This window comes from Aythya marila (genome assembly GCF_965140915.1).
Source record: "Aythya marila genome assembly, chromosome: 1".
NCBI lineage: Eukaryota > Metazoa > Chordata > Aves > Anseriformes > Anatidae > Aythya > Aythya marila.
Window position 1 is genome coordinate 153386603 of NC_139042.1, and position 14641 is coordinate 153401243.

Here is a 14641-nt window from a genome sequence, read left to right on the forward strand (position 1 = left end):
TAGCTACAATTACAGTTGTACAATCACCCTTTTCACTACAAGGAGGGGCAAGCAGGCAAGGTGGGGGATGTGAGAGCTCTCCCTTAGCTAGTCAGGACCGAGAGATGCTGTCCAGCCCCCCACTGGGCTTCACTGAAAGCTGCTGCATCCTCTGAAATTGTGCTTTGAAGCAAGATCTGCCTACTTGTTTGTGCAGTTGTCAGAACAGTCGTCTTAAATCACTCAGTTGCTATCGTGGTGTTTTCTGATGTCGGAAGGCATTTTCCTCTGCTGCCTCCTCCATTTTAATGGGTCTTTTCAAAATCTGTGCTCAATTCCAGAGAAACAAAACAAAACAGCAATACAACAACCCAACATAGAGGAAAAAATGCCCTTTTCATTCAGCTGCCAGCGCTCAGTTTACAGAGACGAAGTGACAGACCCTGATTTGTAGTGCTGATGGTAACATCTCACAGCTAAAAGTAGAAACCGGGTCATGTGTCCTCACAAATTATTAGTCGAGCTGTTTAATAAGTTCCAGACAGTTACACCTGTACAAACTCAGTCAAGGCCATGGCTTTACACAAATACTACCGAGCCCTAACTGGAAAACAGTGGAGCCGTTTGCAGAAGTAGCCAGGAGGAGTTTGACCTGCAGGACTATGATGTTTGAGCAAGCAAGGACCCACCTTAACTCTCAGAGCTGATGGTGTGCTGTGGGGCTGGCAATGAGGAAAAGCAACGTTTGAAGCTAGATGGCTCTGACATAGTGAGGGAACACAGGAAAAATGATCTTCCCAGCTCCCTTGAAGCTGTGTTTCTGGAGACTGTGTGTCATGAGTGAAATGACGAGGACTGAAACCAGCAGAAAATTGTCCCCCTGAATTTTGTACTGGGTTAGCTAGCTGAGCTGGATGAATTGTACAGGCAGGGCTGGAGGTGGAGGGGTGCAGGGCTGCCTTCTCACCTAGCTGATTTAGATCAGATAAAACAATGTGAAAGCGTGCATTAAAAACTTGCCAAGGTGAGGCTACTTTTTGCAGCTGTGAGGGGATGTAGGTGATCACATGGGTCCGAGTAATGGCTGCAGAGAGAACAGGGAAGCAACTGCGTCAATGTGAAACGGGAGGGGAGGAGAGAAAGTTCTCGTTTCCCAGCTGGGGAATATCTGAATTCAGCGTTAGTTTTTGCGTAGGTTCAGTGCACTAATTAGACTCGGGCTCTCGGTTCCTTGGTAGCGCAGCTCCCTTCACAAACCACCCCAGGTCGACGCCACGCCATAGCCGTGAGGGCAGCAGTGTCGGTCAGGGACATGCACCCCGCCACACGTGCGGACACGCCACCCGTGCCCCAAAACAACCATGGCTTTAATCTCAGCGCTGCATGCGGGGGCAGGCCGGGAGGGGAGGCGGCGCTGCCCTGGGCTCACGCGTTATCAGGGGGAGCAGGAGGCCACGGCAGCGTGCCGCCTCCTCGCTTCAGGGGAGCTGTGAGGAGGACGAGAGGGGCCATTAGAAATGAAGGGGACGGTGCTTGGAGAGACTAGGTCAGTGTAGGTGCAGGAAACCAACGAGAGGCACAATGGCGGTGACAGTACCAGCAGCCCCCCCCCCCCCCGCCCGACACCTCAGGACGCCATTTTGTCGCCCAGGTGCTCCTTCTCCCCCCCCCCCACTTCGCCTCCCCATCTGGGCTCCTCCGGGCCCCAGCCAATGGCAGCTCAGCGCGCACGTGAACGAGCGGCCGCCAGCCAATCAGCGCGCGCCGTGCCCGCGTGATCCCCCCCCCCGAGCCGAGCGCCCCGTCTTTGTTGGCGGCAGGGGGAGCCCCCCCCCCGACGGTCCCCGAGGGGAGGGGGAAGCGGCCTCAGCGCTCCGTCACGTGACCCCGCGGCGGTTGGCGGCGCGGATAGACACCAAAATAGTCCCTCGGTTTAGCTGCTCCGCGGTGGGCTTCCAACCCTCATCGGTGGCTCCCGCGGCGATTTCATAGCAGAACGCCTGGAGTAGAAGCCCAAAAAGCCAAACTTAGGGGCTATCGGGCGCTGGAGGGAGGCAGGTGACGCTACGCGGAAGGACACCTCACGTCCGGCTCTTGAGCTGCTTAGCGCGACCCTATATAAAGGCGGCGGGCGGGCGCTGCCACCTCATTGTGTGGGTGCTCCCGAGGTGACAAGGCCGTGGCGGTGGCGGTGCGCGCAGAGCCTCCCCGCGCGGCGCCGAGCGGAGCAGCCCCCCCTCCCCTGGCCGCCATGGCTCTCTAAGGGCGGCAGGGCCAGCGGCGGCACCGGCCAGTGCACCAGGCGCAGCAGCAGCGGCGGCGGCCTCGGCACATCCCCGGCATCTGCAACCATGGCGTGAGTATCGGGTGTGAGGGGCGGGAGCTCGCTCCCCTGAGTGCTAGACCTCGTTGTTTTTTTTTTTTTTTGGTTTCTCCTTAAAGTGACGTTCTGGGGTGGGTTTGTCATCCCTGTGACAATGAACGATATCGCCTTGGGGGAAAAGAGTAGGGATTAAGGGTTGGGAGAGGAAGGGGAGCTCATCGTCCTGTGGGCTGAAACTTGGGGGATGTCGGGGATAGCAGGAAATAGATCCTTAGAAAAATAATAATAATAATAAAGTCTCATATAATTCAAAGGAAAAAAAAAAAAAACTTCTGAAGGTTCGAAATTCCCCATTTAATGGAGGTCTCTGTGGGAGTAAGAGTAGTCCTTCGCAGGAAGGGCTTCTTATTCAGCGTAGGGGAATGCTTTTGTAGGTGAGGAAGATGAGGCATCGGGTTTTAGTATAAGCCCTATCTTTAGCGTTACGAGAAGATAAAAAGGAGCTATTAATAAGTCGGCAGTAGTACAATAATCCCTTAATACTCCCGCATTAAGTCTGTCCCGATCATCTGGAGGGTGGGCGTGGGGGTGGTCCATGCCATCTGGGAATGAAAAAGGCAGTGCGAGCCACTAGGTGATGCTTTTTATTCCCTAGTTGGTAAGTGGGTTTATTTGTAAAGGCTTATTAACCTTTTTCATGTTCTCCCTGGCAGCCACGCGGTGCCCAGCCCCGCTGGAAACGTGGCAGGCACAAAATGGCGGCCGGGCGGGGAGAGGGAAGCGGCGCGGTCACGAAATGGCTGCGGCTGGGGGGGAGGGGGGGTGAGTCACGGGGGCGGGGCCAGCCCCAGCCATGTCTGAAAATGGTACAAATTTATACCGCCATACCCCCTGCAAAAGGCATCTTTCATGAAAAGTTACCATAGCAGAACGAGTACTGATGGATTTTAACAAAATGTCTGTCTTCCAGGTTTTTCAAAGCACCACACAGCAGCACTGCTGTAGTCGACGCAAAGACCTTCAGCTTATCCACATCCTTCGACGTCAAAGCACGAAAAACTGACCAAGATGAGCCTCTTGAACAACGAGATGCTGTTGGGGGTGTCATCCCCCTTCAGCCAGCCGTGTTCGGTGGCTGAGGAAAGTCTGGGACTCCTAGATGACTACCTGGAGGTGGCCGAGCCCCTCAGTTCGCATGGGTTCTCCAGCGACAAGGCTAAGGCAGTCTCCTCCAATTGGCTCGCTGTGGACAGTTTAGGCAACACCATAGATAGCAGCCAGGGTAAGATAATATTTTACTTGCGCAAGGTGCATCACGATTGCATATAATAAATTCTGGAACATTCCTATTCAGAAATAAAGTTGCGATTCTTCTCGTAAATGGGAAGGTAACTTACATACATACCTGGGTTGGGAAACCATCTGTACAGCACTGGTTACACAACATAAAATTGCTGGTTACTGAACTGGCGTAGGATAAAATGACACTTCTGTTGCCTTTTTAATAACACACCAACTAATACGGTAGTCTTCCCTGGAAGAGGTCACAAGAAACAAGCATGGTTGTGTGCTTCAAATGACCTCGAATTCTTAGAGTATTAGAGTAAGAGGGATGGAATGTCAGAACAGCGTAGGGCTTACGTTGCACCCTGCAGCCAATGCTAGTAGTCAAGTTATTCAATAATAAAAGAAACAAGGGAGGTGTTAAAACTATTTTTGTGTTCTAGATGAGTTAAAGAAACGTGACTGGTTGCAATTTTACTGAAAAGTATTTTTTTTTTTTTTTTCCCCTTTTCAGAGGATGCCTTCTCTGGCATGGAGTGGATGGTGGAGAAGATGGATCTGAAGGAATTTGATTTTGATGCCCTGTTAGGTATGGAACATCTGGACGCCACCGTCTCACCAGACGAGCTGATGGCCACGTTGGAAGACACGTGTGATCTCCTATTTGACCCTACCGCCCAGGAATTTCACAGCAAAGAACCTCCACTGATCCCCGACCTAATCACCAATCTCCCCGAATCTCCAATTGGAGCAGATCCGATGGCCCCATTGGCTTCCCTCTGGTCTTTTCCCCTCTCCCCAGGGTCTCTTACTTCTACTCCAGAGCATTCATTTAGTTTAGAGCTAGGTAGTGAAGTGGATGTTCTGGAAGGAGAAAGAAAACTGGAGGGCCCCACCTTTGTGGTAGTGATCACTAAGTCTGAGAAGGAGGAGGAGAACCATTCCGATGATAGCGGGATATGCATGAGCCCAGACTCCTACCTGGGAACGCCCCAACACAGTCCTACCAATTCACTTGGATCCCTCAATGACAACCCCTTCCCTGCCGATGCCAGCTGTGGCGCTGTGCGGTCCAAACCCTATGATCAGCCTGCTGAGAAGGTAGTGTCAGCGAAGGTGAAAGGAGAGAAGAAAATAGATAAGAAACTGAAAAAGATGGAGCAGAATAAGACAGCTGCCACGCGCTACCGACAGAAGAAGAGGGCAGAACAGGAGGCGCTGTCAGGGGAGTGCAGAGACTTGGAGCAGAAGAATCAGGCCCTGAAGGAGAAAGCAGATTCCCTGAGCAAGGAAATCCAGTACCTAAAAGATCTGATTGAAGAGGTCCGGAAGGCCAAGGTCAAAAGAGCTAGGGTCCCTGAGTAGGGTAGTCAGTAGTTTTTATGTGCATGTATATAAGCTTGCTGCTGAAGCTGTGTATTGCTGTCTAATAAATTATTTTATAGTAAACTTGCAATTGTGTGTGAGATAAATGGGTTCCTCTGAAGCATAACTTACACCACATCATGCAATCGTTGTTGGCCCACATGGTGTGCTCCTTGCCCCGCATGGGGAAATTGATGAAGTGTGGAAGTGCCTTCAGTTAATGCAGTGACTCATAATTCACATACAATTAAGTAAATATAAACAATTAAGTAAACTATTGAGCCAGGGGAGATCATGCTGCATTACTCCCAGGTCTCCAGTAGCAAACGCATGCTCCATTTATGAGCCTGTAGGACCATTTGAAGTACAATTTAAAAGTGCAAAATGTCTGCAGGGAAAGTTTCCTGGCCCTAGACAGTGGGGTTCGGGTAGGGACTGTCACGGGGCCAATAAGTGGGGTTACACTGAGCACACTTAGTGGGAGGTGGTTTCACGCCTCCATGTGAAAGTTCTAGAGGCTTCTTCACGCAGACACTGAAGTGTGTCAAAGTTTTGGGGCCAGTTCAGCTCTACGGAAGCCATGCAGCTGGTGGAAACACCGATGTGCTGCAGGAGCTTCAGCCCGGCTCCTGGGCTGGTGTTTCTTGGTGGGGGCAGCGGTAAGCGAGGTAGTTCTCTGGTCCTGCAGAGTCAGGAGAAGACGCAAGGGGGAAAACGTGCTGTGATAGTATCTGTTACACGCAAAAGAACATAAAGATGGCAGGTGGGAGCATGCATAGCGGGGTGGTTTCAGCCTGTAGGCACTACATTTATTAGTGTGCTTACATTCGTGGCAGTGTTAGGAATTTTTTTGTTTGGTTTGTTCTCTGAGGTTCTGAAATCCAGTAAGCTCCATGGTCGGGGCAGCTGTATCCTGCTAATAAGAGCGTCGGGATTTGGGACGTGCCCTTTACAAGCATTTTGCGTGTGTGATTTTTTTTTTTTTTCCCCACTGACACCCAGATGCAGTGATACCAGCAGACTCCTTAATCCCTGCTTGGCCTGCCAGAGGCAGCTTTGGCAAGTGGACACGTGCATCCTTCCCCGGGGAGTTAATATTCCTTCTCACTCGCACTGACATGACCCAGCAAGCGGCCCAGCCCCGGTGCCTGCACGTCCCAGCCTGGGCAGTGGCTTCATGACCGCTGCTGGAACAAGAGAGGGAGGATGTCTTTTGTGTTACTTAAAACATTTTATTTTTTTTTCTGTCCTGCCTATTGCAGCCTTATGGGGTCCTGTTTCTGGCTCTTGAGTCCTTGAGCTAGGACTGCAGTCCTTGAGCCCTAGTAATTTCCCCATCCTGGTGCTTGGGGCTATTCAAATTACAACGAAAAGGATCCCCATTAGGATTTCAGGCTCATGCCACATGACAAGAGGGTTGGGTTAAGCCCCTTGCCTTGTGTTTCATGAACCAGTGACTTGTTGTCTGAGCAGCCTTGGCTTCACAGGAGCATCTTCCCCTCTTCTCACCTCCCGGGCAAGTGCCCTGACCGATACAGACCATACAAAGAGGGGGCACCACAACCTGGCAGGCCCATCATCCTGCTTTACGTGCTGCTTTGTTCTTCCAGGCCCTAGTGGTGACCACATGCAGGCAGGAGGGACTGCTCTGTTTTGGGAGGTAAAGCAACCTGAAGGGTTTCCCTCAGATCAGCTGGACCTGCGAGGCTGGGGTTGGGGGTAATTAGAGGCAGGAGAGCCCAATGAGCAGGATAATCTCGCCCTTGATGGGCCAAATCCTTAATGTGCTTGTTATCAGCTGAGCCACAGGAAAAAAAAATGATAACCTGTATAAGCAAGTGGCTTCTCCCTATAGGGCAAATCCCTCTTTTCCTCCCCAAACCAATCCCCCTGCCCAACCACCTCCATTTCCCTTAGATCCACTGCAGCTGAAGCTGGGCAGCAGGCTGGGCGGTGAGGGCATCAGAACTGTGAGCTCAGAGCTGCTTTGCTCTCTGCGGTGGATCCACACCTGCCTTTTATAGGACTCCTTGCAGGGCACCCAGAAAGCTGCCCTTTGAGAGCAGTTGGTGGCTTTGCTGTTTGCCCAGGCTCCGAGCTGGCAGCTCTTCAGAGGAAGCCAACGCGGCACCCTTACGCAACGCCTGCTGGAACAGCGCTGCCTTTCCATGCTTTGGTAAGATTTTTGCACTGGCTAAACACCAGGGCTGACTTTTCATGTTTTCCTTCATTCTTTAGAGGAACACCGAGGACACCGTCACATTAAAACCCCTTCCCACAGGAGGGGGAAGCATCTGAGCAGCTGTGAGCTTCCTACCCGGTGACTGATTTCAGGTTTTGCAGACTGCAGGCTCCGTCTTCCTTTTCTTACAGCCTCTCTGAAGAAACGTGCTTCAACCGAATCTTTGTGGTTACCATATGGGATGACACCACATCCAGAAATAGATCTTGGTGCGTGTAACAGGGGCTTTATCTACCTAGAGGAGGCTTACTCGGAAACAGCAGCGTTTCCCCAATCTATACCATGTAAAAGCTCCCTATTTCTAGCTACCTTCCTCTTTGCCCTGCCTTTAGAGAGCCCCAGGTGCTCGTGCTTCTCTTTGGGGACGTCAAGAGGAAACCACTGCTGCTGACAGCTTCGTCACTTGCCCGTGTGGAGAACCAGGTGCACCTCTGCAGCACGCCTGCAAAAATAACCCCCAGGCTGCAGCTTTGGGGAAGGAAGAACGAACAGCGATAAAAATCTTCTGAAGAGGTTTTGCCCTGGCAGAAAGCCCAGAAAGAACAGCAAGGACAGGCTGTCCTTCGGGAGAAGAATGCTCCCTCGGCACTGCCGAGCTGGACTGGTGGAAGGAAAAGGTAGGTTATGCCGGCCGAAATAATTTCGTGGGGTGGCAGTCATGTCACAGCCTGCTCTGCCCCGGCCCCAAGGCCATGTCATCTCCAGAGATGAATCATGTGCCTCTTGAAAAAAAAATTCTGCTCCCTGTCTTGCCCATGTTTCCCACAGCCTCCTCAAGGATTGCCTCACCTTTTTATTTTTATTTGGAGGGGGGGATGTGGTTCAGCTTCTGTTCTTGGCATATCCACAGACTTTCTCTGTGTTGACCAAGTGTGCTTTCTCATTCCTCTCTGCTGTGTGGCCACCCTTCTTCTCCTGTTACTACATCTAAGTCAAAGCCTTGGCTTTTGGTGGGAAATTTATACACTTTTGATCAAAATAACACCATTTTTATCTTTCATAGCCTTAGGCCTTCAGGAACAACAGGGCCTGTATTGTCTTTCCTATCCACTGTCCAACATAATTGCCATTTTGTGTGTGCTTATTTTTTTTTAACACAACTCAAGTAGCTTCTGAGACAACCTGCCTTCCTCTCTCCTGATATATTCACAGCCTTGCAGTGCGGACCAGCACACGCACTCCTGTTACACCGCATTTCCTGTGCGAAGACAGTCTTGGGATCTTACCACTTGCTGGGCCGAAGAAGCTCATCTTGCTGCATTTCCCATTCAAGCTGTTTAGCTGAGCCATGTGAATTAACACTGACCTAGACAGTGTTGTTTCGGCTACTCAGGTATCCCAGGTATGCCGTCTTTGCATTATTTTCAGTGCACTCATGCAGTGTCAGAGGCCACCAAATGAAGCTCGCTCTCCCCACAAGCTCCGATTTCCATATTACACAGACACATGTTCTCAACGTAATGGCTGGCTGCCTCTCGTTTCTCCTTCAGCGGCCCTCTTTATCTCCTTCACGTGCTCACACCCTTCAGAAGAATGGCTGGGAGCAAGATCCGAGCACAGCAACCATGGCAGTTTAATTTATGTGGGGCAGAGTCTTCTCCGAAGCACGAGCTTGCCTTTGTGCTGCCTCTGTTGCTCCTCTGCATCGCCACTGCAGTGCCTGGGCAGGCAGAGAAGGACACCAGCCCCTTCCCTCCAATTAAAGACAAGTTAGCTGAGGAGATAAATGAACAAGGAGATAAATGACAGGCCTACTTGGCTGGGCTATGGGTTAGCCCTGCCAACAGCTAATTTGTTCAGAAAAAGGTGCGTGTAACCCCGCAGACAGAGGCAGGACAACCTACAGCCTTCGTGCCTTTTATTTTCCCTGCCCCCAGCAGTTAGGGGTTGGCACAGCTAATCCTGGTTAATGTAGCTAGGGATAGTCATGCAGACCTTTAATCTGTCTCAAACCTACTAACCTTTCAGCCAGCGTGGGCTCGAGTGCCGTATTTTGGGCTGTAAGCAGGCATTAGGCAGCTTGCCCCTTGTTACATTCCTCGTTTTCAGCTGATTGGGTTGTTCTTGTTTTGAAATGAAAATCTTCCATGTGCTTCACCTTTTATTTATTTACTTATTGTGAGTTATTCAGGGCAGTGCTGCTCTGTGCCCCATTTTTTTGCAATAACTGGTCCCTTATCCAAAGCATTTAGGAGCCCATCGGTGTTGTAGGTGCTGACACTGGATCATCAGCATGGAAATGGAAGTCAGTCCTGAAAAAGTAGCCTGGGACTGAGGTTCCCAAAAGTTTTTAAAGATCCTTCCCCTCAAAAAAAGTCAAAAGGCCTCTTCAGCATTTTAAGCCGTTTGTGTGAGCAAGTTTGACAGGCTGTCTTGCACCCAGGCTTGTTCTTGCTGTGTTATTTGAGGGAAGAAATAGTTTAGGGTCCCGCGCAGCCCGGTTTTATCAGTTTACATTTGCAGTCCTCCCCCCTCCTGGTACACCTATACATTGCTATCACCTGTTGTTGCTTCCACGCTAGGAGAGCCCGGACTTGCTGATACAGCAGAAGCCGTGAGCCACCCGGCTTACACCGGCTTGTACCTGTCCAAACAGATTTTTCTGTTTGCTTTCCACTCGCATAACAGAGGGAGCAATAAAGCCATTAACCGGCTTTGTGAATCTTACTCACAACGAGCCAGTCCCACACCGAGCAGCTGGGAACCATTCTTCCTCCTCCAAACCGCTTCCCTGGAAAGGCTCTACCCCATTATTAACGCCCCAGAGCCTGTATTTGCATTTATATTAAAGCTGCTCCTTCCCATCCCGACTCCCTGCTGCGTCTGGGTGGGGATGCGCTGTAAGATGGCACCCTCCCTCCTCCCCAGCTCAGCCACATCTCTCTCTTTTTTTTTTATTATTTTTTTGCTGCAGGATGCTCGGCTGGTGTCGCAGAGCTGGGAAGAGAGCCAGCAGCACGATGAGCTCAGCCTCCCCGCGCTCGCAGCTGCGCGGGAGAGAAATGCTGCCCTGCAGGTTCCATGCATGTGGCGTCTCAGCTCTCAGCCTGCGAACTGCCCAGGTGGGAAGCAGGGTAGGAAAACAAAACCAAAAAAACTATTTCCCCCTTTAGCTTGAAGATATTCCCCTCAGGGGCCAGTTTCCATCCTTATCTACCCGGATCGCAGACAGCACTGCTGTTCTTCTTTCCTAGGAGCTCCAGCTCTGTGAGAGAAGGGGGGAAATCAAGGCTAGGACATGCCTGATCTTCAACTTTGGCAAAGATGGTGGCTTATCTAGAACCACTCACTCACTTCTGCTTGCTTTTCTTCCCTCCTGCAAGGTAAGGTTTAATTTAGCTGAGGACACTGCTGGCTGTACAAACGAGTTTGATTCCATCTGACACAGCCCGGTCTGACAGGTTAGCTTTGCCCTCTCAAACAAGTACACCACCTCGTGGCATACAGCCACAGGTATGCTGATTACTTGTGCTGGCCCTAAAAGCCTTCCCAGCTTTCCCAGCAACAAGAGCTCCCCTTTAACTTCAAAATCCCACGTATCTGGGGGGTGTTGTCCTTGGGGAAAACTGCTCTGGGCCCCACTTTAAAGTTCCTCGTGGACTTTGAGAGAACAGCTTTCCTCTCTGCTCATGTTTGCCAGCAAACAAGCTGGGTTTTGTACAAACAGAGCCAACCACGTTCCCCTAGCGCTGCTTCCTGTAACAACAAAGCTTTTGCTTTCCTCGAGCTGCAGAGGGGCGGCTCGGCAGCTGGACAACCACGGAAACAGGGGCGCGTTGGAGGGATTCCACACATCTCTCCGTTTTTGGGAGTAGGAACACAACGGAGAAGAGGGGAACTGGCCTTCAAACCGTTTTATTTAGCTGCAGATGGTCGAACCGATCCCATTACAAGCAATCCCCTCCCCGACGCTGTTACACAACTTCCAGTACACAAACAGCAGCGTGTTCACTATTTCCCCTGTCTGGCTGTTGTACATCTGGGCGACCTCCCCTCTCCTGCAAACGAGGGGGAAAGCGCACGGCAGAGGCGACACAGACTGAACAGGATGCACCAGGAATTGCAGTCGGCTGGCAGGGAAGGGATGCCAAATTCCTTCCAGTGCTAACAGCCGAGCAGCAGCTGCTCGGGTCAGCCAAGCCGCCTGCAATCAGTCCTGGAGCCTCACCAAGGCTTGGCATTCAGCCTCCTCCTTACCTCTGTTTCCAAAGGGCGCACACCTCCCGTCTCCTTCGGGAAGGGGCAGGACAGGGCAGTGGCAGGAGCTTCCCAGAAGCCATTTAGAGTGGTTCAGCAAGGAAGGGCGTCTGGAACAACACTCCCATCTGCTGGGCCATCTGTTTGTTGCAGCACGGAAGTTAGCACTAGTCTGACAGGAAAAAAAACCCATCCCTTCAGTCCAGCACCACGGCCTCTGGGTCAGAAGACTCAATCCTCTGGAGAAGTGCTCCTGGCTCTAGGAGCTGGCAGCGCCCAGCTGCAACTTCAGTGGGAACGCTTGGGTTGAAGTATCCAAAAGGCAGCTTTCCCCTGTAAAACCTATTTTTTTTTGGAGAGGGGAGGATCGCGAGCAGGCAGAACAGCAGCCACCTCAGTTCCAACCTGTGCTTTTTGAAGACCTGAGCATGTCACAGAGGGCTAAATACGAGTGGCAACATGAATCAGAGAGGGGCCGTTCACACAACTGAGTCATCCCAGCGACAGGGATGCCTGGCTCAGAACAGTGACCTGGTTTGTGTTTGCTTACAACCTGTCATAATCATCACTACCACAAAGGCAAGGATAGGCAGCATGTTGTTGCAACAACAACAGTTTAATCATATAAAACGTACAAAGTTTTTTACAACGACAAAAAGCCTGTAACGGTAACAGAAACTGCAGGGCTCTTTGTGTTTTAGCAGTCTTTCGAGGCAACCTTCCTTTTTCATGGTTTATTTCTGCTGGTCCGAGACATTTCTCCACTGAGATGGACGCAGCCAGCAGAAGCCTTACATCCTGAGGAACAAGGTTCATTTTTGGATTGGCCCACCCTTCTACACCAAGAACACAAGGTGTGCTGGCTGGAGGGAGATAATTATGAGGACCACGCATTACAAAGCCAAAAGAACCTCCACATCCCCAGCAACCAGCTCTGCACAGGCGCAGTGTTTCCCTGCAAGTCTGACATTACAGAACTCGCTGACAAAGAGGCACATCTCCTGTGTGTCCCATCTCGAACAGACAGAGGAAGTGTCTGTCCTGTGTTCTGAGCGCTCAGACGGGGAAGCTCGGAGCTGCAGGAGTCCCTTTCACACTGTTTACAGTGTCCCAAAGTATTCTCTCTCAAATTTACGGAAATCTTCCTCGGTAAAGACAGTGCCCTCGGGCTTCTTCTTCGCCTTCTTCTCTGGAGGTCGATCTTTGGACTTCCTACCTCTGTTCTGGGTGAGAATCTTCAAACGGAAAGGGAAAAACAGTCACTGTTAGCCAGACCAGGTCACAGAACAGTGATTTTCAAGCTCACCTCCCATGCCCGTGTCATTCTGCTGGTACCCTGCCGCATTCTGGAATGCCTCTGCAGAGGAATGAGAGGCAAACGCTGATGTTAACCAAAGCAGGTCATGGGGACAACAGCAAATATCCATGTAGTATTCAGAGCCAAACATGGAAACCACCCTCTGACAGCGAACTTCTCTGAAACTGGGCTGTTTTTGTCCTGTCTAACCACAACAGAGCCCAAAAAAGTTTGTGGAATTTCCTTGATATTTTCTAAGACACCACTATGACCTTTTACAGTCCCATGCCCGAGAAACACCGGACTAAACCACTTTGTGTAAGTTAAAAGTCCCCTTCTCATAAAAATAGCACAATAAACACTCGGTGTCAGCTATTTGCCTGTCTGACTCTTGGCACCGCACTATCTTTGGGAAAGACCACTGGTTAAATTCTCAAGTTATGAGAAGCATCGTTCAAGATGCTGGGAAATTCCTGCCACGTGAGTCAGCATCATACCTAGATCCTTGCCAAAACAGCCTCTAGCTACAGAGAGGGACACTTCAACAGTAAGATTGTGTGAACCAGTAAATCTTTGCCAGCTGAAACTATGAAACACCTTTGGTAACTAGGCAAAGCCAACCGTGACAGCAGATTTTAGCTAGCATCTAAGAACACTGTAGGACATAAGATAATGAGAGTTTAAAGCTGTTTTGCCTGAGCACACAGAAATTCCTCAAGGTCACTACAGGGCAGAAACTTAACAGTTTTGCATGGGGCCTAAGCTGGACGATAAAGGGAATTATCCCCAGATTGTCCAGCTCAGACCCAATGCATAAGAGTTAGATTTCTGCCTATAGTGCCTGCACTCCTCAGGGGATGCAGACCCCCCCCCCCAAAGAAGTGACAGTCTTACCTGTTGGGTGACAGCTTTGTCTGCCACGCACCGTCCGCTCGTCATGTACTGCAGGTTTTCTCTCAAGTGACTCACGGCCTTCTTCTTGTGGTACTCCTCTAGACCAGAGCACAGCGGGAAAAACACATCAGCAACTACGGGACTGCTGCGGGATCCCCCCCATGCTTCAAGGGGAGGGGGGGCACCCGTGAGGGCGGGCTGGGGATCAGGGGAGCGGGGCGGGAACTCACCTATGGCCGATTTCACGACCCTGCCCTTGATCGTGGCCTTGCTCTTCCCGGGCCCTTTCGCCGCCTTCCTCCGCCGCGTCCTGGGGCCGCCGCTCCCCGCCTGGAGGCCGGGCGGGGCCTTCCCGCGGCCTGCAGGGGCAGAGGGGCACGGTTACTGCGGCCGCACGAGGTAACCATACCCTTAATCCCAACCACAACCATAAAATTAAAGTTAAATTAAATTAACCCCAGCCCCAGCCCCCGCACCCCGCGCCTCCAGCAGCTCCAGGCCCCTCCGCAGCAGCGACGCCGACATGGCCACCCGCCCGCTTCCGGCTCGCCGCCCCACTTCCGCCCTCACCTGAGGCCGCTTCCGCTCGCCGCGCTTCCGCCTTCGCGCCGGGCACGGGGAAGGGCTGGGCGGGAAAGGCGCGGCGCCATGTTGGGGCGCCATGTTGGGGGGGGGGGGGGGTCCCTCAATGGACATGGCGGCGCCATGGAGAGCCCTGTGCTGGCTGCTGGCCCTTCCCCCTGCCCTCCCTGTGTGCTGTGTGGGGCTGCAGGCTCCCCCATGATAAACCCTAACAGAGCTGCTGCTTAGAGCCTGCAGCCCCTGCCACCGTGGTGGTGATCACGGGGGAAATCATTACAGGCTGAGGGGAAAGGGAGCAGCCAGCAGAGCTAGTTGAAAAATAGTTAAAAAAATACATTTAACGCCGTGCCCGACTCCTCGGGCGCAGAGCTTCGCTCTGCCAAAATGTTCATCTATTATTCAGCATTACTCCAGTCTATTTATTTAAAGCGTTTCTCCCCTGTTTTTGCCTCCCCAGAGACGGGATGCTAATGTCTGC

At 51.7% G+C, this 14641-nt stretch overlaps 2 protein-coding genes and 1 long non-coding RNA gene across 4 annotated transcripts; 2 read left to right on the top strand and 1 right to left on the bottom strand.

Annotated features, from left to right (window-relative positions):
* The first annotated feature begins 2161 nt into the window (after positions 1-2161).
* On the top strand, positions 2162-5042 carry ATF4 (activating transcription factor 4). The gene is made up of 3 exons (XM_082781007.1): positions 2162-2335; positions 3273-3584; positions 4101-5042. Exons 2-3 carry the CDS (start codon positions 3371-3373, stop codon positions 4949-4951), a joined length of 1065 nt encoding a protein of 354 aa, XP_082637133.1. The 5' UTR covers positions 2162-2335; positions 3273-3370; the 3' UTR covers positions 4952-5042.
* Positions 5043-7308: 2266 nt separating this feature from the next.
* On the top strand, positions 7309-10737 carry LOC309874925. Its single transcript, XR_014316944.1, has 4 exons — positions 7309-7810; positions 8346-8535; positions 10108-10255; positions 10388-10737. It is a non-coding gene; the product is annotated as an uncharacterized lncRNA (long non-coding RNA).
* A 1250-nt stretch (positions 10738-11987) lies between these two features.
* Positions 11988-14124, bottom strand: RPS19BP1 (ribosomal protein S19 binding protein 1). 2 transcript variants are annotated; one of them, XM_082753682.1, is made up of 5 exons: positions 14058-14124; positions 13812-13940; positions 13582-13679; positions 12697-12747; positions 11988-12625 (listed from the first exon to the last, which is right to left on the bottom strand). In XM_082753682.1, the coding sequence occupies exons 1-5, from the start codon at positions 14104-14106 to the stop codon at positions 12491-12493; spliced, it is 462 nt and encodes a 153-aa protein (XP_082609808.1). In that variant the 5' UTR covers positions 14107-14124; the 3' UTR covers positions 11988-12490. The 2 variants fall into 2 exon arrangements, with proteins under 2 accessions (XP_082609808.1, XP_082609809.1); XM_082753683.1 differs by lacking the exon at positions 12697-12747.
* Positions 14125-14641: the final 517 nt, after the last annotated feature.